Genomic DNA, 15,808 nt, shown 5'->3' with positions numbered 1-15,808 from the left:
TTATTGACTGATTTATTTTTATTTATCATGTGAGTTTATTCCTCAGGTTTAAGGGATTATATATATATATATATATATATATATATATATATATATATATATATATATATATATTTTATAAATAAATAAATATATATATATATATATATATATATTTTTTTTTTTTTTAAGAATTTAAGTTTTGGGAGATAAATTTAATAATAATCAAACAAACATGTCCAGTAGAGACCTTTAAAGGAATAACATTAGGCCTAGACAAGTTGTCTCTAATTTAATGAAGTGAACATCTTTATTCTGTTCTGTGAAACAATGCAAGGTGATTGAAGCCGATCAGGTTTCTTCTTACACTTCTTACAAGTTTACTTTTACTGTAAGCGTTTCATTTAAGTAAGCGACTTCGATACTTGTGCAAAGACTTTATAAAAAAAAGTGCAGCTACTTGTTGAACATCTCTGTAAACTTTCACTGACGTGTTTGGCCCAATATTTTGACTTCTTACTTTTGAAAAATTAACACAGCATCCACACTTAGTGTATTTTTTTTGTACTTTTTGCTCACTTCAGGTAACAGCTATTGAATGACAGCGAAGTCGACGCTGCTGTAATTCTAGCGCGCAGCGATAGCGCTGAAACCAAAAGAATATCAATGGCGCTGCGTGCGCGCTGAGCCCGACGTCATTGTGACGCTGCGCCAATCAGAGGACGCGACTGAAGACGCGCTCCAGTTGCTGGGTGTGAAGTGAATGACGACGCTCGATCAGTGTTGTTTGTAGTCGTCAGATGTCTTTGAGGAACGCTACAGTGAAGATGTCAAGAGCAGCGGCGCAGACGAGTCCTTGGACAACTTTGAAGGCAAGGCATACATTGTTTTTTACGCATGCTGTGAATGCCAAGAATATGTTATAGTTATAGTCTGTTAAAGCACGAGCGATATTTATTTTCCTAAACGCGTAATACAGCAGCTTCGTATTGAAGAATAAAAATGTTAAAATAACTCTGTCAACAAAAACTGTAGGCTGCTCAGTGAGAGCAGACAGATTAACCTCTTCTAACTGTTGCATGATGCAGAATACTTTGACTGAATGACACATCTGGGTCAGCGAAGCACCTCTGTACCTGAACATTCACATTCTGAAGCTGCTCTGTAACCCAGCGCACATTTTTCAAGAGCCAAGGTGTGATATGAAATTATTTATTCATTCCACGCGCGATACTTATGTCTTTTATATTTATCCTATCTTTACATATGTTTAGCCATTTTTTCCCCAAATGTACTCTTTTCTATCCCTTATGCATATGTGTCTGCATAGGTGCATATATAGGTCAAGTAATGTCTGATATTATATTCATATAATTTATGAATATTTAGAGGCTTGTTCCTTTGATCTGAACGTAAAGTGATATTTGAAATATGTGCTATTCTGCAGCTTATTTATATTTTCATGTATGCATTTTAAAAGTTAAAATATTAACATATTTCCTTTTATTATATTTTCCCCTTAAATAAGATATTAGTAAACTAATCCATCATGAGTGCCCAAGTGGAGCCAGACGTCCGCACCATGTCTCCTGAGATGCCAGCCATGTTTGATGGCATGAAGCTGGCTGCAGTAGCCACAGTGCTGTATGTCATAGTGCGGAGCTTGAACCTGAAGTGTCCTCGGCGGCGGCCCCGACATCACCTGTCAGGACACCCTCTCAATCACTACCTGCTCAAGTCTTGCCCCATTCTCACCAAAGAGTGAGTGCGATCCGAGAGTAAATTATTAGTTCAATAAATATTTTGATACACTACATAGCTATTACGCCACTTGCCCGTGTTTCTAGGTACATCCCTCCCTTGTTATGGGGAAGAGTGGACATCTCCAGACTGCTCTTTATGGGAAGATGGGAAGGGTAAAGTCCCCTAAACCTTGTGGGCTGCGTAAGTACCTGCCTATGCCAGATGGAGCCACTGCCACCTTTGACCTGTTTGAGCCACAAGGCGTCCACAGTACAGGAGGTGAGTCTTCATTTTTCAATCGCACAGGGAATTTTGACCCTAAATGGGAAGTCTTGATCTAAAAATATACACTATCATATGTTTTAAAAGACTCACAAATAATCATTTATGCTGCTTTCTTGCATTTATAGACAGCTTCTCATTTTCATCCACTTATGGTGTTCATGATTAAGACAAATCCTCTGGAGAGGCAAAGGTGTTGCTCGTGACTTTCACTAGAGTTTATCTGTCTGTGTCCCATCACAGATGACATCACCATGGTGATCTGTCCTGGGATTGGTAACCATAGTGAGAAGCATTATATACGGACCTTTGTGGATTATTCACAGAAACAAGGCTACAGGTGTGCTGTTCTCAACCATCTTGGAGCTCTACCAAACATTGAGCTGACTTCCCCAAGGATGTTCACCTACGGTAAACCGGGCTTGGCAAGCATGTTTGTTATGAAACAAGAGTATCTGTGAAAAATAATTAGGCTGTTAGTCACAATTTCTTCATAATAAGATGAAAATAGAAAAAAGAAAGTTATAAATATTTCACAATATTACAGATTTTTATGTATTTTGAATCAAATAAATGCAGGCTTGGTGAATTTATATATATAAAAAAAACACATTAATAACTTTGCTGTTCTAAATATTTTGACTGGTAGTGTGTATATGTGTATGTATATTATCAATGTGTAATTAAATAATATATATTTTTTGGAATTTATAATTATCATTTAAATAATTAAATCTTTCTATAGAAAATGTATAGCAACCACTGAATGCTGATTGGTATTGTGTTTAACTATGGTTTATTGTGTAACTCTATTAAAGGTTGTACCTGGGAGTTTTCAGCCATGGTGGGCTACATTAAACGCACATTCCCACAAACTCAGCTCATCGTGGTGGGCTTCAGTCTGGGAGGGAACATCGCCTGCAAATACCTGGGTGAGAATCCAGCCAATCAGGAGCGGGTGCTGTGCTGTGTCAGCGTCTGCCAAGGATACAGTGCTCTGAGGTGACAACGTATTTTTAACTTATTCCCTTAACATACAATTGTAAAGATGTAATTCCGACAACTTGGCTTTCTCTTTTATTTGTTTGTCTATAGGGCTCAAGAGACATTTCTACAGTGGGATCGGTGCAGAAGACTGTACAACTTCCTCATGGCAGACAACATGAAAAAATCATTCTGTCTCACAGGTAACTCCTTATTTATGCGAAATATCTGACTCTGATTAATGGCCAGTAAACCGTATTTACATTCGTTCCTGGCAACCGGTTGCTTTATATCCCTAAGTATCCCGTGTGAAACTGAGTGAAGTAAATCTGTCCTGTAGGGCAAGTCTGTTTGGAATGAGCTCTAGCACCATGGAGGCTGCTGACCTCAGCCGTCTGTATACGGCCACTTCACTCATGCAGATTGATGACAACATTATGAGGTACTTTAAAAGCTTTCATAAGACCCTGCATCTTATGTTCCCATAATGACTCTTTTCAAAATGTATGTCTTTATTAGGAAGTTTCATGGGCACAACTCCCTAAAGGAGTACTATGAGAAGGAAAGCTGTGTGCATTATATTCACAATGTAGGTAACAGTATTCAAAGCCAGTTATATTAAGTCATGTTGTGCTTTTGAAAGCTATAATCTTATACGTCTCTCATATTAGATCAGCGTTCCTCTCCTCTTAATGAACTCTTCAGATGATCCATTAGTCCACCAGTCACTGCTGACCATACCTCTTTTACTAGCAGGTATTTATATACTAGGTTTTTATTCATTTTACTCATCCGTTTCATCCATCTTTAGCAAGAGAGAGGTCACGCTGCCTTGACACACGTATGGCCTAATAGTGCTTTTAGGTGCCCATTAAGACTCTCAGCACCGCTGTGTTTCTAAGATCCTGCACTGGACACCTGTGCTGAATTTTTCAGTGCCATCTGATCTTTCCTCTGTGATTATTTATCAGATTACTGCCGTCAGCTTGTTCCTTCAGCCTCAGGTGAAAGAACCCTATTAACAAGCCTAACTGCCTTCGCACTAAGGAAATATGGGACACCTAATCTTCTTGAGCTTCAACAGAACTTTAAAGTTGATGCATTTTTAAAGAGGCCAAGACAAAAGTCTCTGCAGCCTTATTTATGAATTTGTATTGATTATTTAGTTTCCTGAGAATGTCTAATGGATATTCAATGCTGTTAATTCATTATAATATTAATATTATTAATAATAAGGTGGATTTATAATAAGAGAACCGATTGTTATTTTGGTGCACTTAAAAATAAAACTGGGCGATGTGAGCTGAAAACCTTTTTCAAGTACTCTGACAAAGTTTATCGCACTACAGCAGCACCGCGCAATCTGATTCTCAAATAAATGTCTCAAGAACCCTTTTAGTGAATCAAAAGCATGTTCTGCTACCAGGGTAGTCATTTCTGAAACAAATTAAGTTTAACTTAATAAACTTAAAATAAAGAATGCCTCATGTAAGTTGGTTCTTTATAGTGGGTCAAAATGATCTTGCACTACCAAATTAGTCTGATTATTGCATGAATCCTTGTAGCGAGTTGCTCGTTTTTAGTGAATCAGAGGTATAATGCACAACCAAAGCCGTCTGATTTCTGAGCCAGTGCCTAGTGTGAGTCACTATTTAGTGAATCAAAGGCATACCAGCGCAACCAAAATAGTCTTCTGAACCAATGCCTAATGTGAGTCACTACTGTTTATTCCATCAAAGGCATAATGCACGACCAAAATAGTCTGATTTCTGAACAAATACCTCTTCTGAGTTGCTTAAAGTAAATCAAAAGGACCTTACACAGCCAGCTTAGCCCAATTCCCAAACAAATGCCTTACGACGCTTCTTCATTCAATCGAACGCATTTTGTGCGATGAGTGTTTTCTCAGACATATGCATATTGCACAATTACTGAAACAATAAATTTCATGGGTCAAAACATGCAGAGCAGCACGTCCAATTGCTAAATGAAGTATAGCCCAATTCTAGAATGAACGGCTTCCTCTAAGAGGTTTAAATAAAGACATTTAAATAGCTTTCAATGTTCAATGTGTTCTATGGTTTATCCACAGAAAAGAAGCAAAATGTGATCTTCGCTCTGACACTACACGGAGGTCATCTCGGCTTCTTTGAAGGCGCCGTTCTTTTTCCTCAACCTCTTTCCTGGATGGACAAAGTCATAGTCAGCTATGCCAACGCTATCTGTCAGTGGGAGAAACACAGGCCGCAGTGCCAGTAGGAAAAATAAAGCTTGTGCAACACTAAGCATGACACTTCGTGGTGTTCTCGTTTGCTCTGAGTTGAGGTGGTTTTGATGGTTTTTAAAGGTCTGACTCGCTAGAGTTCGCTCTGACCTTCAAGCAGGAATTTGAGAGAAAGCACATATGGTAATAAATTGCACTTACCATAAGTTGCGTCAGATGTCAACGGTGTATCGCTACAATGCCTGACAAACTGTGAAGAGGGATTCATAAAATGTTTTTGAAAAAGGTCATAGTGAACCTTGTGGAAAAAACATACTTGGTAAGAGGAGATGGTAAAGAGGTGAAGACTAATAACTGTTGTAACTAACACTTAATTCACCAGCTGTCGTTTACATAGATTTTTCTATGCTATGATGTCAGCATATCTTAAATAATAACTCGTCAAAACTCAGATTAGTTTAGAAATCGTTAATATCAAGTGATGAAAGTTCAACAAATTTGGTCTTACATTTGCTTTTGAATAGTCAGTTCGCCTTATGTTTTATTGGCACTTTATTCCATGGTACTTTAATCTTTTTATTGCTGCTATTTTCGTTAAATGTATTGAATAAATTGAAAAACAACTGAAGCAATAATCTGACAGTGTCTCCCATTTATTGGCGTCTTTTAAAATAATCTCTTTTTCATTCTCTGTTGTTCTACAAGACAAGTAAACATGGTAAAAAATTATTTGCTTTTAATTTAACAGTAAACCAAAATAACAATGACAGTGTTTTACTGCACTCTTAAAGTGGTTTAGCTTTTTCACATCATGTGTTGAATTTTCATTGAATAACAAGCAGTTTAAATCACTTCTTGGCAGTATCTGTTCCTAACATGTTTATTTTAGTATTCAGACTACTTTTTATATATATTTTAACTTATATTAGTGCTGTCAAACACATAAATGAGCTTGCCGCTTGTGTGTGCTGTGTATATTTTTATGTATATATAAAAACACACATGCACGTATATATTTAGGAAAAATATGTAGTATTTTTATATTAAATATATTTAAATAATATACATTGTATATTACATGTAAACATTTTCAAAATATGAAAATGGTTTATATATATATATATATATATATATATATATATATATATATATATATATACAAACTTATTTTTAATGTGATAAATCATCATGACACTACTCATTTAGTCATTTAAAGTCATTAGTCATTTAAACTACTCATATTAATTATTAATCATCTGATTAGGCTAATGTTGTCTTAATTTTTAAACTGAAATAGTTTCAAGCCTGTTTTGTACCCAATTTGTGGAAATTTCTGTAACTCGTACGTCTTATTTTCTAGAAATAGATAGACGTAGCACTCAAGTACGAAGTTTGACATTCAAAAAGGTTTTTATTTGTTTTCTGTTACAGGAAATACATGAATATGTCATTTTAAGTGTGCACTTTATTTATTATTCAAATGTACGTCCTCGACTTTAACTTTCTATAGAAAGTTCTCCAATCAAACATCATGTATTCTCACAATTATGTTTTAAACATAGTTTGAGGTTGAGTATTTTTCCATTCTCGCTTAACAAGAGAAACAGCAGAGATGTCTGGTCTTAGTCATCTGGCATCTGTTCCAAAAGAATATCTATTTTCTGGTTAAATCTAAAAAGGGGGGGCCTGCCCGAGATTAGTTAGGAATGTCAAGCACTCCAACAGAACGCAGTGTCACAGGAAACTAGCTGACCGTATCTGTTTCATTCCTCTTTAATGACATCTGGAGACTTTTCCAGTAAGTTGGTTGTTTGGTATGGGAAAATCTCTGTGCTGCTGCATTCGCACTCTCAAAAAACAACAACACGTTCAATCATTCTGTAACGCAATACAACTACAATATCACACGGTCGCTCTCTGGTGCGGCGACACATAAAAAGAGCTTAGTCAAAGAGATGTGCTGCTGTGACCTTGCCGTCGTACTTGCCACCTTTCCCATCGAAGTCTGAAGGTAGGATTTCAGCATCGAACTCCTTGAAATAGGTCTCCAGCTCGTCACCGTGGACAAACACCTTCAAAAGAAAGAAAGTCAAAACCACTTTCTCATCCGACATAAATAAAATCTGGTTTTCCACAAATTCTGTCCAACGCAGTTTACCCTTTCCAACAGTTTGCTCTTCATCAGGGGTTTGACCACATTGTAGGTGGTGGTGAAGTACCAGGGCTGGTGGATAAAGTGAACTGCTTTGAAACGTGCAGGAAAAGAGTCCTGTCAAACAAAAGAAAAAGCAACAATGCGGAAAGATTAACGTTTATTAGTTATTGCTGTCATTTCGGACCTATACTGCCACCTAGTGGCGTGTTTGCAGCATTGCATTAACGCAAAAAAAAAAAAATCATATATATTCATAGTGACAGGACAACTTAGCCAGGAATCGAAGAGAGGGCTGTATGTCGGTCCACATTAATTGCTTTATTATAAACATTTTTTGCAGGTATGTATTACTGAATGCCGTTTTAAGAACTAATACAGAGATAAAAGCAGATGCATCACCTGCAACATATCCACCATTTTCTTCAGCTCTGTGGGCTTGATGCCAGAAGCTTGCTGCATTGTGAAACCCTTAAAGTTTTCAATGATGCAAAACCCGTTAATCTGAGTCTCCTCGTTTTCCAAAAGCTTCTCCAGGATCACACAATAGGCTCTGAGGATCTGCAATACACGCAATGGTCAACAGACCTGGTCAAAGCATTCATTTAGTCCAAAAACTGACCTTCGCGGTGCATATTTTTATTAATACAATAAAAAATGAAAAAGACAAAAGGACACCAATCAACACGCAAGCTTTCTACCAGTTTATAGCCTATCATCGTTGAAAAAAACAAAATCACCTCATCAAAAGTGATCTCCTCGTAATCCCAGTTCTCAATGTTGAAGAGCAGCACCACGCGGCCGTATTTATCTCTGCTGGACAGGATCCCTGGGTAACCGGCTTCAATAGTGCTGCGGACAGCCTCCGGGGTTAAGTTTTCAAAGAGCTCTGGGTAATCCCGCCTGAAGCGCACATAACCTAGAGGACGACCAAAACAAACGGCAGCCTCTCAGGGCAAGCGGCATTGTGGTTGCAATAGTAAAAAAATAAAATGCCTTCGCCGAAACTATTTACCCTTCATGAGCTCATAGGCCCTGTTGACTTCATATTTTCTGGCACGGATAAACCTCACCAGCACGATGTCAGGTTTCCCCCCAAAAGTGTCCTGAACACCTCTAGCGAGGTCGTCTCCAGTGTCCGCCTTGTCTTTAATAATGCCTCTGAGCTCCTTCACGGCTGACACCCGCTTCTCATCCGTCTCGTTCAGCTCGTCTTTAGCCTGCGACACACGTTCAAGCATTCATTGAAATGAAATTCATTGAGTTAAAATATTCGTAAAAACACAATTGTTTGTAAAGGAGCAGTTTACAAAAGCAGAATGAAGCATGGAAGTTTTTGTATTTTATATAAAAAAAAAAAAATTACAATTAATTATTCTTGTCGCCATCTAATGACAAAACAATGTAACCAATCACCATCACGAACACACAAGTTCCCATTACTAAATACTGATTAAAATGTGCTTTTATTTATATGCATATTATTTATTGAAAAATAATATTTAATAAACAACATCGTAAAGTAGCTAGGCAATTCAGTCGAGAGTGCAAAGACGGCGCCTGAGCACTAATGTCGCATAAAGTATAACGTAATGAGACTATTTTGGGACAAATAATAGACCAAAGAGAGCCTGTTAGATTTACCCAAAACTAAATATATCTCATGTTTCACCACTATAGAGACTATAGAGCTCCTCTCAGCCAATCAGATTCGAAACCATAGCAACGCTTAGTTTAGCAACAGTGCTAACAGTGGATTAGCAATAGTTAATTCATATGTAGATAGCAAAAAAGTGCTTTGTTCAGTCTAAATGTGTATATTTTATACTTTTATCTCACACCTTCTGCACCGTGTGGTCAGGTATTTGAGCACAGGGTCCGTACACCGGCCGTGATCTTTGACCGTGAGGTGCTCCAGCTTAGCCCTGAGGGCCTGCTCCTCCTCGGACACCATCCGAAATGTTCCACTCTATAAAAAGGTTATGGAGAAAGACTTATGAAAACATGCTAATCCTGAGTTTAAGCAAACACTTTAGTTTAGTAGCCCCAATCAATGGAAGCTAGTGTGGGCCAGTGCTAAGCTCACTCACATGAACTGCGCAAAGCCTAGTAAAACCGGTCTGAGATTGGGGATAAGCCGCTAATGTACGTAGCTCTATCCCTAAACACTAAGATCCGACTTGTTCTTGAAACATTTGTTCATCAAATGAGTAATGGTTTGGAGGAACCTGGGTGAGATCACATGTTGGGTGACATAACAGGGTCTTAAGACTTCAGTAGGAAAAGTTTTCTTTGTTTCACTAATGGAAATTTAAACAGTAAGCAAATGCAACACTGAATCAAGTTTAACGGTCTATAAAGACAAAAAATGAATGTACTCACAACAACAGCCATTTCTTCAGATGCTCAGTGCAACTTTCTGCGGAAAGAGAGATAATGATCACAAAGAAAATGCTTCGCCTAAAACAAAAGGCTTTTATGATACATAAAAAACATAGTGGTTTTATGAACCATGAGAAATTATACAAGTTCAGTGACTCATCAATGAAAGCAGGGATTTAAAAAAACTAAAACATTTGAATGCTAAGGTCCCTAAATGATGATGATTCTCTTACCTTTATTTTTTACATTGTTATATGCATAATCACCCAATTATACTGTTTGACAAAGAAAGATTAACCATGATACAATAAAAAAAACAGTTTGAGGAATTAAATAAGTGGCTTTGTATTGTCATTGTACTTTTTGTCCTTTTCACCCACTATTAAAGTAATAAAATACTAATTGAATAAACCAATAAAATAAATTATTAAAAAAATGTTTTTAGACGTAACATATATTTTAAAAATATTTAAAGATTGTTTTATTATTCTGTAATCAATTCATATCGTTTCTAACCTTGATTTATGACCAGTCTTTAGAAAACAGAAAATAAGAAAATTTTTATCTTGAATGTCAATTAAACGTATCTTGACATAATTTTGAAAATTTGAATTTGAAAATAACATTATTATTACTGAGTAAGATATTCAGTTTTGTAATTCCTGCAACATTTCATTCCATGACTTGAATTTAAAACTTTCTGTTCCTTTTCAAAACCTTAATTTGTGAACAAAAGTTAGATTTTTAAGACCTGCTGAAACTCTGGTAAGAATGTCAAAATAATTAAACACATGAAATTAAATCATATAATAAGGAAAAATAAATAACATGAATTACAACAAAATAGAAACAAAGCATGTTTAATACCTTGTTAATATTTAAAGTTTTGTAGTAAAATCATTTTTGTGGACTCCCAATAAACCTTTTGTGTCCCCCTGGGAAGTCCACCTGCGATGTCCAATTTTAAAGGCAGATCACATGAGACATTACGTTATATAAATTGGAAATTTCTTGTTATATCACAAGCACTCCAGAAGATGTGATATGTTATGTGATAAGTGTCCATTAGTCTGACATGCTGAGGTGAAAAATTGCGCCAGATGACAAACTCCCAAATAATTTAATTAATTATACCTTGCTACAAATCACCAACACAGAATTATCCATCATCAACATTAATGTTTATGTTTTCAAAACTTGAGTAACGTCGTCCTATATGACATAACAAATCCCATGCTCTGCCCCAGGAAACGACACTTACCTGACACAATGCGGTGCTACTCAAGCCACCAGAACTGAGTGAGGTGAGCAACAGCAGGCTGCAATAATTTGTAGTGTGACCTGTGATGGATTAACAACGTCATATGGATTAAGCAGAGCAGATTTGATGTTAATCAGCCAAAAACATTGAGAAAAGGAGCAAAGAGAACATTGACCAATCGCCTGCAGCCTATAGCATCATGACTCTCATATTTTAATCAAGAGGAACCTTGCTTGACCCCAAACACATTGTGTGATTAAAAAAAAAAAAGGGAGTTTATGAGAAAGAGTGTGTCAGACATATTAGCGGTTAATATTATTAGAGGTTAAATGTGAGGGAGGGTTTAGCAATCCACTGACCAATAAGATTTGACTGGATTCCAGCACCAGTGAAAAATATGTGCTGGCAACGTGAATTGTTTCTGGAAATAGACCTCGAACACAAAGCCGTGTTCAAATGCCAAGATACAGATGTAGGCATTTTCATAAGAATTAGGTTATGAAATAATGCATCAATTAAAAAGGTCAAACCTTTTAACCTTTTGCTTACAATAAAGGCTGAATAAGTTTATTTCTCTACAATATAGAAATGTAAGAACAAATATATATATATGTGTGTATATATATATATATATATATATATATATATATATATATATATATATGTATATATATATATATGTATAGCATTTCTAAAGCATTTTTGAATATTTTTAGAGCGCTTTTGAAGAATATTTATTGTTAAACGCTGTAAAAATAAATCAAGAATTATGTAAGTGAATTAAAATATTTCCAAAAAAATCTAAAATGTTTGTACATTTAAAAATACTCTAACAATGGCTAGATAACAGCTTAACAATTATATATGAATAAGAAAAAAACTGTTTTATATATATATATATATATATATATATATATATATATATATATACAGTATATATATATATATATATATATATATATATATATATATATATATATATATATATATATATATAAAAAATAAAAATGCATTAGTTTAGACCATAAAAAAAAAATCAAGACGGTAGTCAAAACTGTTTTAGTTGTAAGCAGCCAGTGGTTTGCAGCCAGAATGATCGTATTTCACCCTCAAACGTCACTGCAATGTTTCCCACTGATACATTGATCGGTGGCCATAATCCTGTAAAGCAGGATTTAGCCTTTGAATGTGAGGGTCTGTATTACTAAAGCAGTGATTGCAGCACAATGGTCGTCTCTGTGCTAGCAGAACTGCTCTTCTGGGTAAAGGCATAGTTGAAAGACAAAATTTTATGATTCATTATTATGCAGGTATAATGTTTCAGCCGAGCCAGAATCTTCAGATAAATAAACGCTTACATGAAAGCTTATAAGACAACGCGTTACATCACGGTTTCAATCCAACCTTGATCGTGTGCTGCCAAGTTAGAGCTTGCATCACACTGTCGTCTATACACACACCTACTGAAAACCAAAATAGTAGATTCAAAATGTTGAAATCTTTTGACAATATAACTATTGTTTGAACAAAGAGCGAAAGCAGGTTCACAAAGGCCACTGGGGTCAAGAGAGGCGTAACATGGGTTGGACCAAAATATAGGCCTATTTACTGACAATTGAGGTGATGTTATAATTTCAGCTACTTTCTTCTGTTGAGCAAAACAGGACATATTTTTGAAGAACAACTTTATTATCACTGGCAGAAATGTGTCAATGGTTTTATCGTCTTCAACACTCGCGATATTGTTGTATCGTTTTTGTACATTTTAATAAATGTATGTCACATTATTTGTTCTACTGTAGTTTTTTTGTTTGCTTGTGAACAGTTTCTTGATTCATAGCTGACTGTTTGTCTTCAGTAAGTTTATGGGTTATTTTAAGCTAATATTAGTTTTTTTGTGATAGACACTGGTAAAAAGAATTATAAAATTTCTATGGCTTTAAAAAAATGTGAGCTCTTCTAGACCATATTTAAAGCATAAATAACTTTATTGTGATATTGCTACCATTATATACAAATAATGATACTGCGATTTAAGATTTTAGTCGTATCTCCCACCCCATTCCATACTAAGGAAGTCAATGGTCAACCGTTTTTTCCAAGTATCTTTTGTGTTTAACACAAGATATTCATACAGGTTTGGAACAACATTGAACTATCCTTCAGCAGATAGGTTCAGTCTTTTATTGTTCAGTGGACCTTAAAAGAAATGCTACAAATTGATTACAATTATATGATTAGTTCCAGAACATTATTTGCATAATCTTTATTTAAACATTTTATATTTAAATTTTTCACATGACAGTACTTTTTAGATGAACAGCATTGTCAGTGTGACAATATATGAGTGGTCAGTGCTTACTAGCAGCATAATGTCACTAACATAACATTACACATTAATAACATTGATCAATACAAATGACAACTCACAATGGAGTTAATCCTTAAAATACAGTCAATTCAGAAACCTGATATTAACTTTGATGTTTAAAATACCTTAATAAACAATCAGTCGAAGCTTAAGTTATTTAAATAAACTTTTCATGCAATTGAATGTTTCACAACATTCCCATGTATTTTTTTTTATTGACCGTTTAGAAAAGTTTGAGGTTTAAATAACATTAACCAACAGAGACGGTTCATAGCATTGAGTTTGGCATCATTATCCTAATTTTTGGTCTTAGGGGCTGCAGTCCATTATGCTTTCTGGCCAGTATTCATCCTGCATGAAGTGCTCAAGGTTGTTGTAGGGGTCTGAGGTATGGTCGGTGTCTAAATCCTGGGACAGAAGGATGTCTTTTTCCCACTGGTCCTCTATCAGCTTGTACAGGTCCATGGCAGCACAAGCATCCTCTACGGAGCTGTGGCCCATTCTTCCAGACTAAAAGAAATATCCATTATGTAAACATCAAGCAGCAAGTAAAGAGAAATTGTATATACACTAAGCTTTTAATTCATTTCAAGTGTTTACCTGTATGGTCCTATTGAGAAGTTTCTGAGACAGACTCTTCAAAGAGATACTGGCTTTAGTGGAGGCGTCGCTCAATTTTCTCAGCAATCCACAGTAACAGGTATCCCTAATCATTTGCGTTGGGACGGAGATGTCAAGAACCTCGAAATCATTAAATAAGGCATGGCCCACAATAATCTTCCCTGTGAGGATGTTGACAATCTAAAAAAAAAAAAAGAGAGAGACAAAAAGCTGTTTTATTTTAGCAATGTTCTACGAAATCATGTATTAAAAATCTTTAAATGTTTCTGAAATACAGAAGTGATACAGCTTTTCATGGTTTAAAAATTTTTTTTTTTTTTTAAAATAATAACATTCTACATAATCAAGGTGATTGATACTGACTTATTAATGTGTCCTATCATGTGATGTTACAATGTAAGGGAAAAAAAATATATAATAATAATAACTTCATATGTTTTTACATATGCTAAAAAATATTGAAATTAAATTTTGTCTGGACAAAGCAGAGCAACTTCCTCAGAAACTTGTATATACAGCGCAGTTAGGTATAGTGCCTCCTCACCTCATTCTGAGCCACCTTAAAATCCTCTGCCTTTTGTAAATGTTGTTTCCTAATACCACTCCATCTTGTGCGGAAGTTTGTGACGGGATTCTGAGGTAAAATATACTTATCATACAAAACACTACCGTTATAACTTACTATACTACAGCGTGCCACTTCATTACACTTGCCCCTAGGTCCAGTGCCGACCATTTCACAGTCAATAGCTACAAGCTTAGAGCGGTCAATTCCCACAGACGGCGAACTCCTGCCACTAGTGGGAGGACTCAATTCAGACGAAAAGCCACTGTCCACCTCCCAGCTGTCACTGAGAGGTAATGCAGACTCAGCTTCACTAGTCAGTGCACCAAGAGTTATTCTGGGCTTTTTGAATTGAACATGAGTTGACGGTTCAGACGCAGAATCCAAAACATCTCCATGTTTAACACACTCCATCTTGCTTTCCAAAAGCTCTCCTAACTGTCGTTTCTTTCCTCTTTTTCGTTTAAGTGAAATTTTTTTCCATTTATTCGTTTTCTTTCGCCTTTTAGCTTCTTGTGGAACAGTGCTTTCTTTTTTGCTGGTGGCTGACATGTTATTTTGGTCGACACCATTGCTGGTGGAGCATTTCCAAGGTGAATCAGACATCTGTCAGAAAGAAGATACTTTTGTCAATCAAACTGCAGTGTCTGTACCCATATACACACCTTATATAATGACAATTAATACCAAATATACAATATGAAAAAAAACTGACAGCTTTCAAATTACTAAGATACATTAACTGTATATTTGACCATACAATATATTTAAGGAAAGGAAATGGTCTGAAAGTGTCAATTATTATATATATTTGTAAATAAGCGGTGATCGTGACCATTCTGTAGTCACTTAGCACTGGCTAGCTAAACATTCCGCAAAAGAACAATAACGCAATCGGTCGCGTTTCACATTTAATAACAATACAAACCTAATTAATGTTACACTGTAAAACATTCCAGCCAAATTATTATCGTTATAATCTTTAAATAGTTTCACAAAACAGCACATATCGTACCTCGGCGTACACGTGGATGCGACGAGAAACAGCGCTACGAGAACATGCCGGGACAAGACCCAATTCCAGTAATTTGATTGGTCGATCCGTTTCTACATATTGCACTCTGATTGGTCAAAACAAATACCAGTGCAGAGCTCCTCCCCCTGGGCTGCTTCGTTGGAAAATATTGTTGTAGGCTTATTGTTGTTTTGATGCTTAAATCACTGTGTGGACTGCGGAATACAAA

General features: G+C 35.8%; 2 protein-coding genes and 1 pseudogene across 2 annotated transcripts; 1 reads left to right on the top strand and 2 right to left on the bottom strand.

The window, feature by feature from the left end:
• The first annotated feature begins 1,061 nt into the window (after positions 1-1,061).
• On the top strand, positions 1,062-5,847 carry LOC122331141 (annotated as a pseudogene).
• A 756-nt stretch (positions 5,848-6,603) lies between these two features.
• On the bottom strand, positions 6,604-11,246 carry LOC122331134 (retinaldehyde-binding protein 1-like). The gene is given in 9 exon segments (XM_043228611.1): positions 6,604-7,284; positions 7,371-7,481; positions 7,767-7,925; positions 8,105-8,283; positions 8,380-8,584; positions 9,206-9,255; positions 9,258-9,333; positions 9,747-9,783; positions 11,008-11,246. Coding segments are annotated over 8 exon segments (921 nt in total). The 5' UTR covers positions 9,759-9,783; positions 11,008-11,246; the 3' UTR covers positions 6,604-7,155.
• Positions 11,247-13,561: 2,315 nt separating this feature from the next.
• On the bottom strand, positions 13,562-15,726 carry isg20 (interferon stimulated exonuclease gene). Its single transcript, XM_043228610.1, has 4 exons — positions 15,580-15,726; positions 14,544-15,170; positions 13,979-14,179; positions 13,562-13,888 (listed from the first exon to the last, which is right to left on the bottom strand). The coding sequence occupies exons 2-4, from the start codon at positions 15,168-15,170 to the stop codon at positions 13,688-13,690; spliced, it is 1,029 nt and encodes a 342-aa protein (XP_043084545.1). The 5' UTR covers positions 15,580-15,726; the 3' UTR covers positions 13,562-13,687.
• Positions 15,727-15,808: the final 82 nt, after the last annotated feature.

This window comes from Puntigrus tetrazona, chromosome 25, assembly GCF_018831695.1.
Source record: "Puntigrus tetrazona isolate hp1 chromosome 25, ASM1883169v1, whole genome shotgun sequence".
Classification (NCBI taxonomy): Eukaryota; Metazoa; Chordata; class Actinopteri; order Cypriniformes; family Cyprinidae; genus Puntigrus; species Puntigrus tetrazona.
This window is presented reverse-complemented; position numbering and strand designations above follow the sequence as displayed.

What these genes read in the sequence shown, in the direction of transcription:
- isg20 (XM_043228610.1), bottom strand. Translation starts at nt 15,170, where the DNA reads ATGTCTGATTCACCTTGGAAATGCTCCACCAGCAATGGTGTCGACCAA. An exon ending in TTAAGGTGGCTCAGAATGAG is followed by an intron (nt 14,180 to 14,543) that starts GTGAGGAGGCAC and finishes TTTTTTTTTTAG; the next exon opens with ATTGTCAACATCCTCACAGG. An exon ending in TTCTCAATAGGACCATACAG is followed by an intron (nt 13,889 to 13,978) that starts GTAAACACTTGA and finishes TATTTCTTTTAG; the next exon opens with TCTGGAAGAATGGGCCACAG.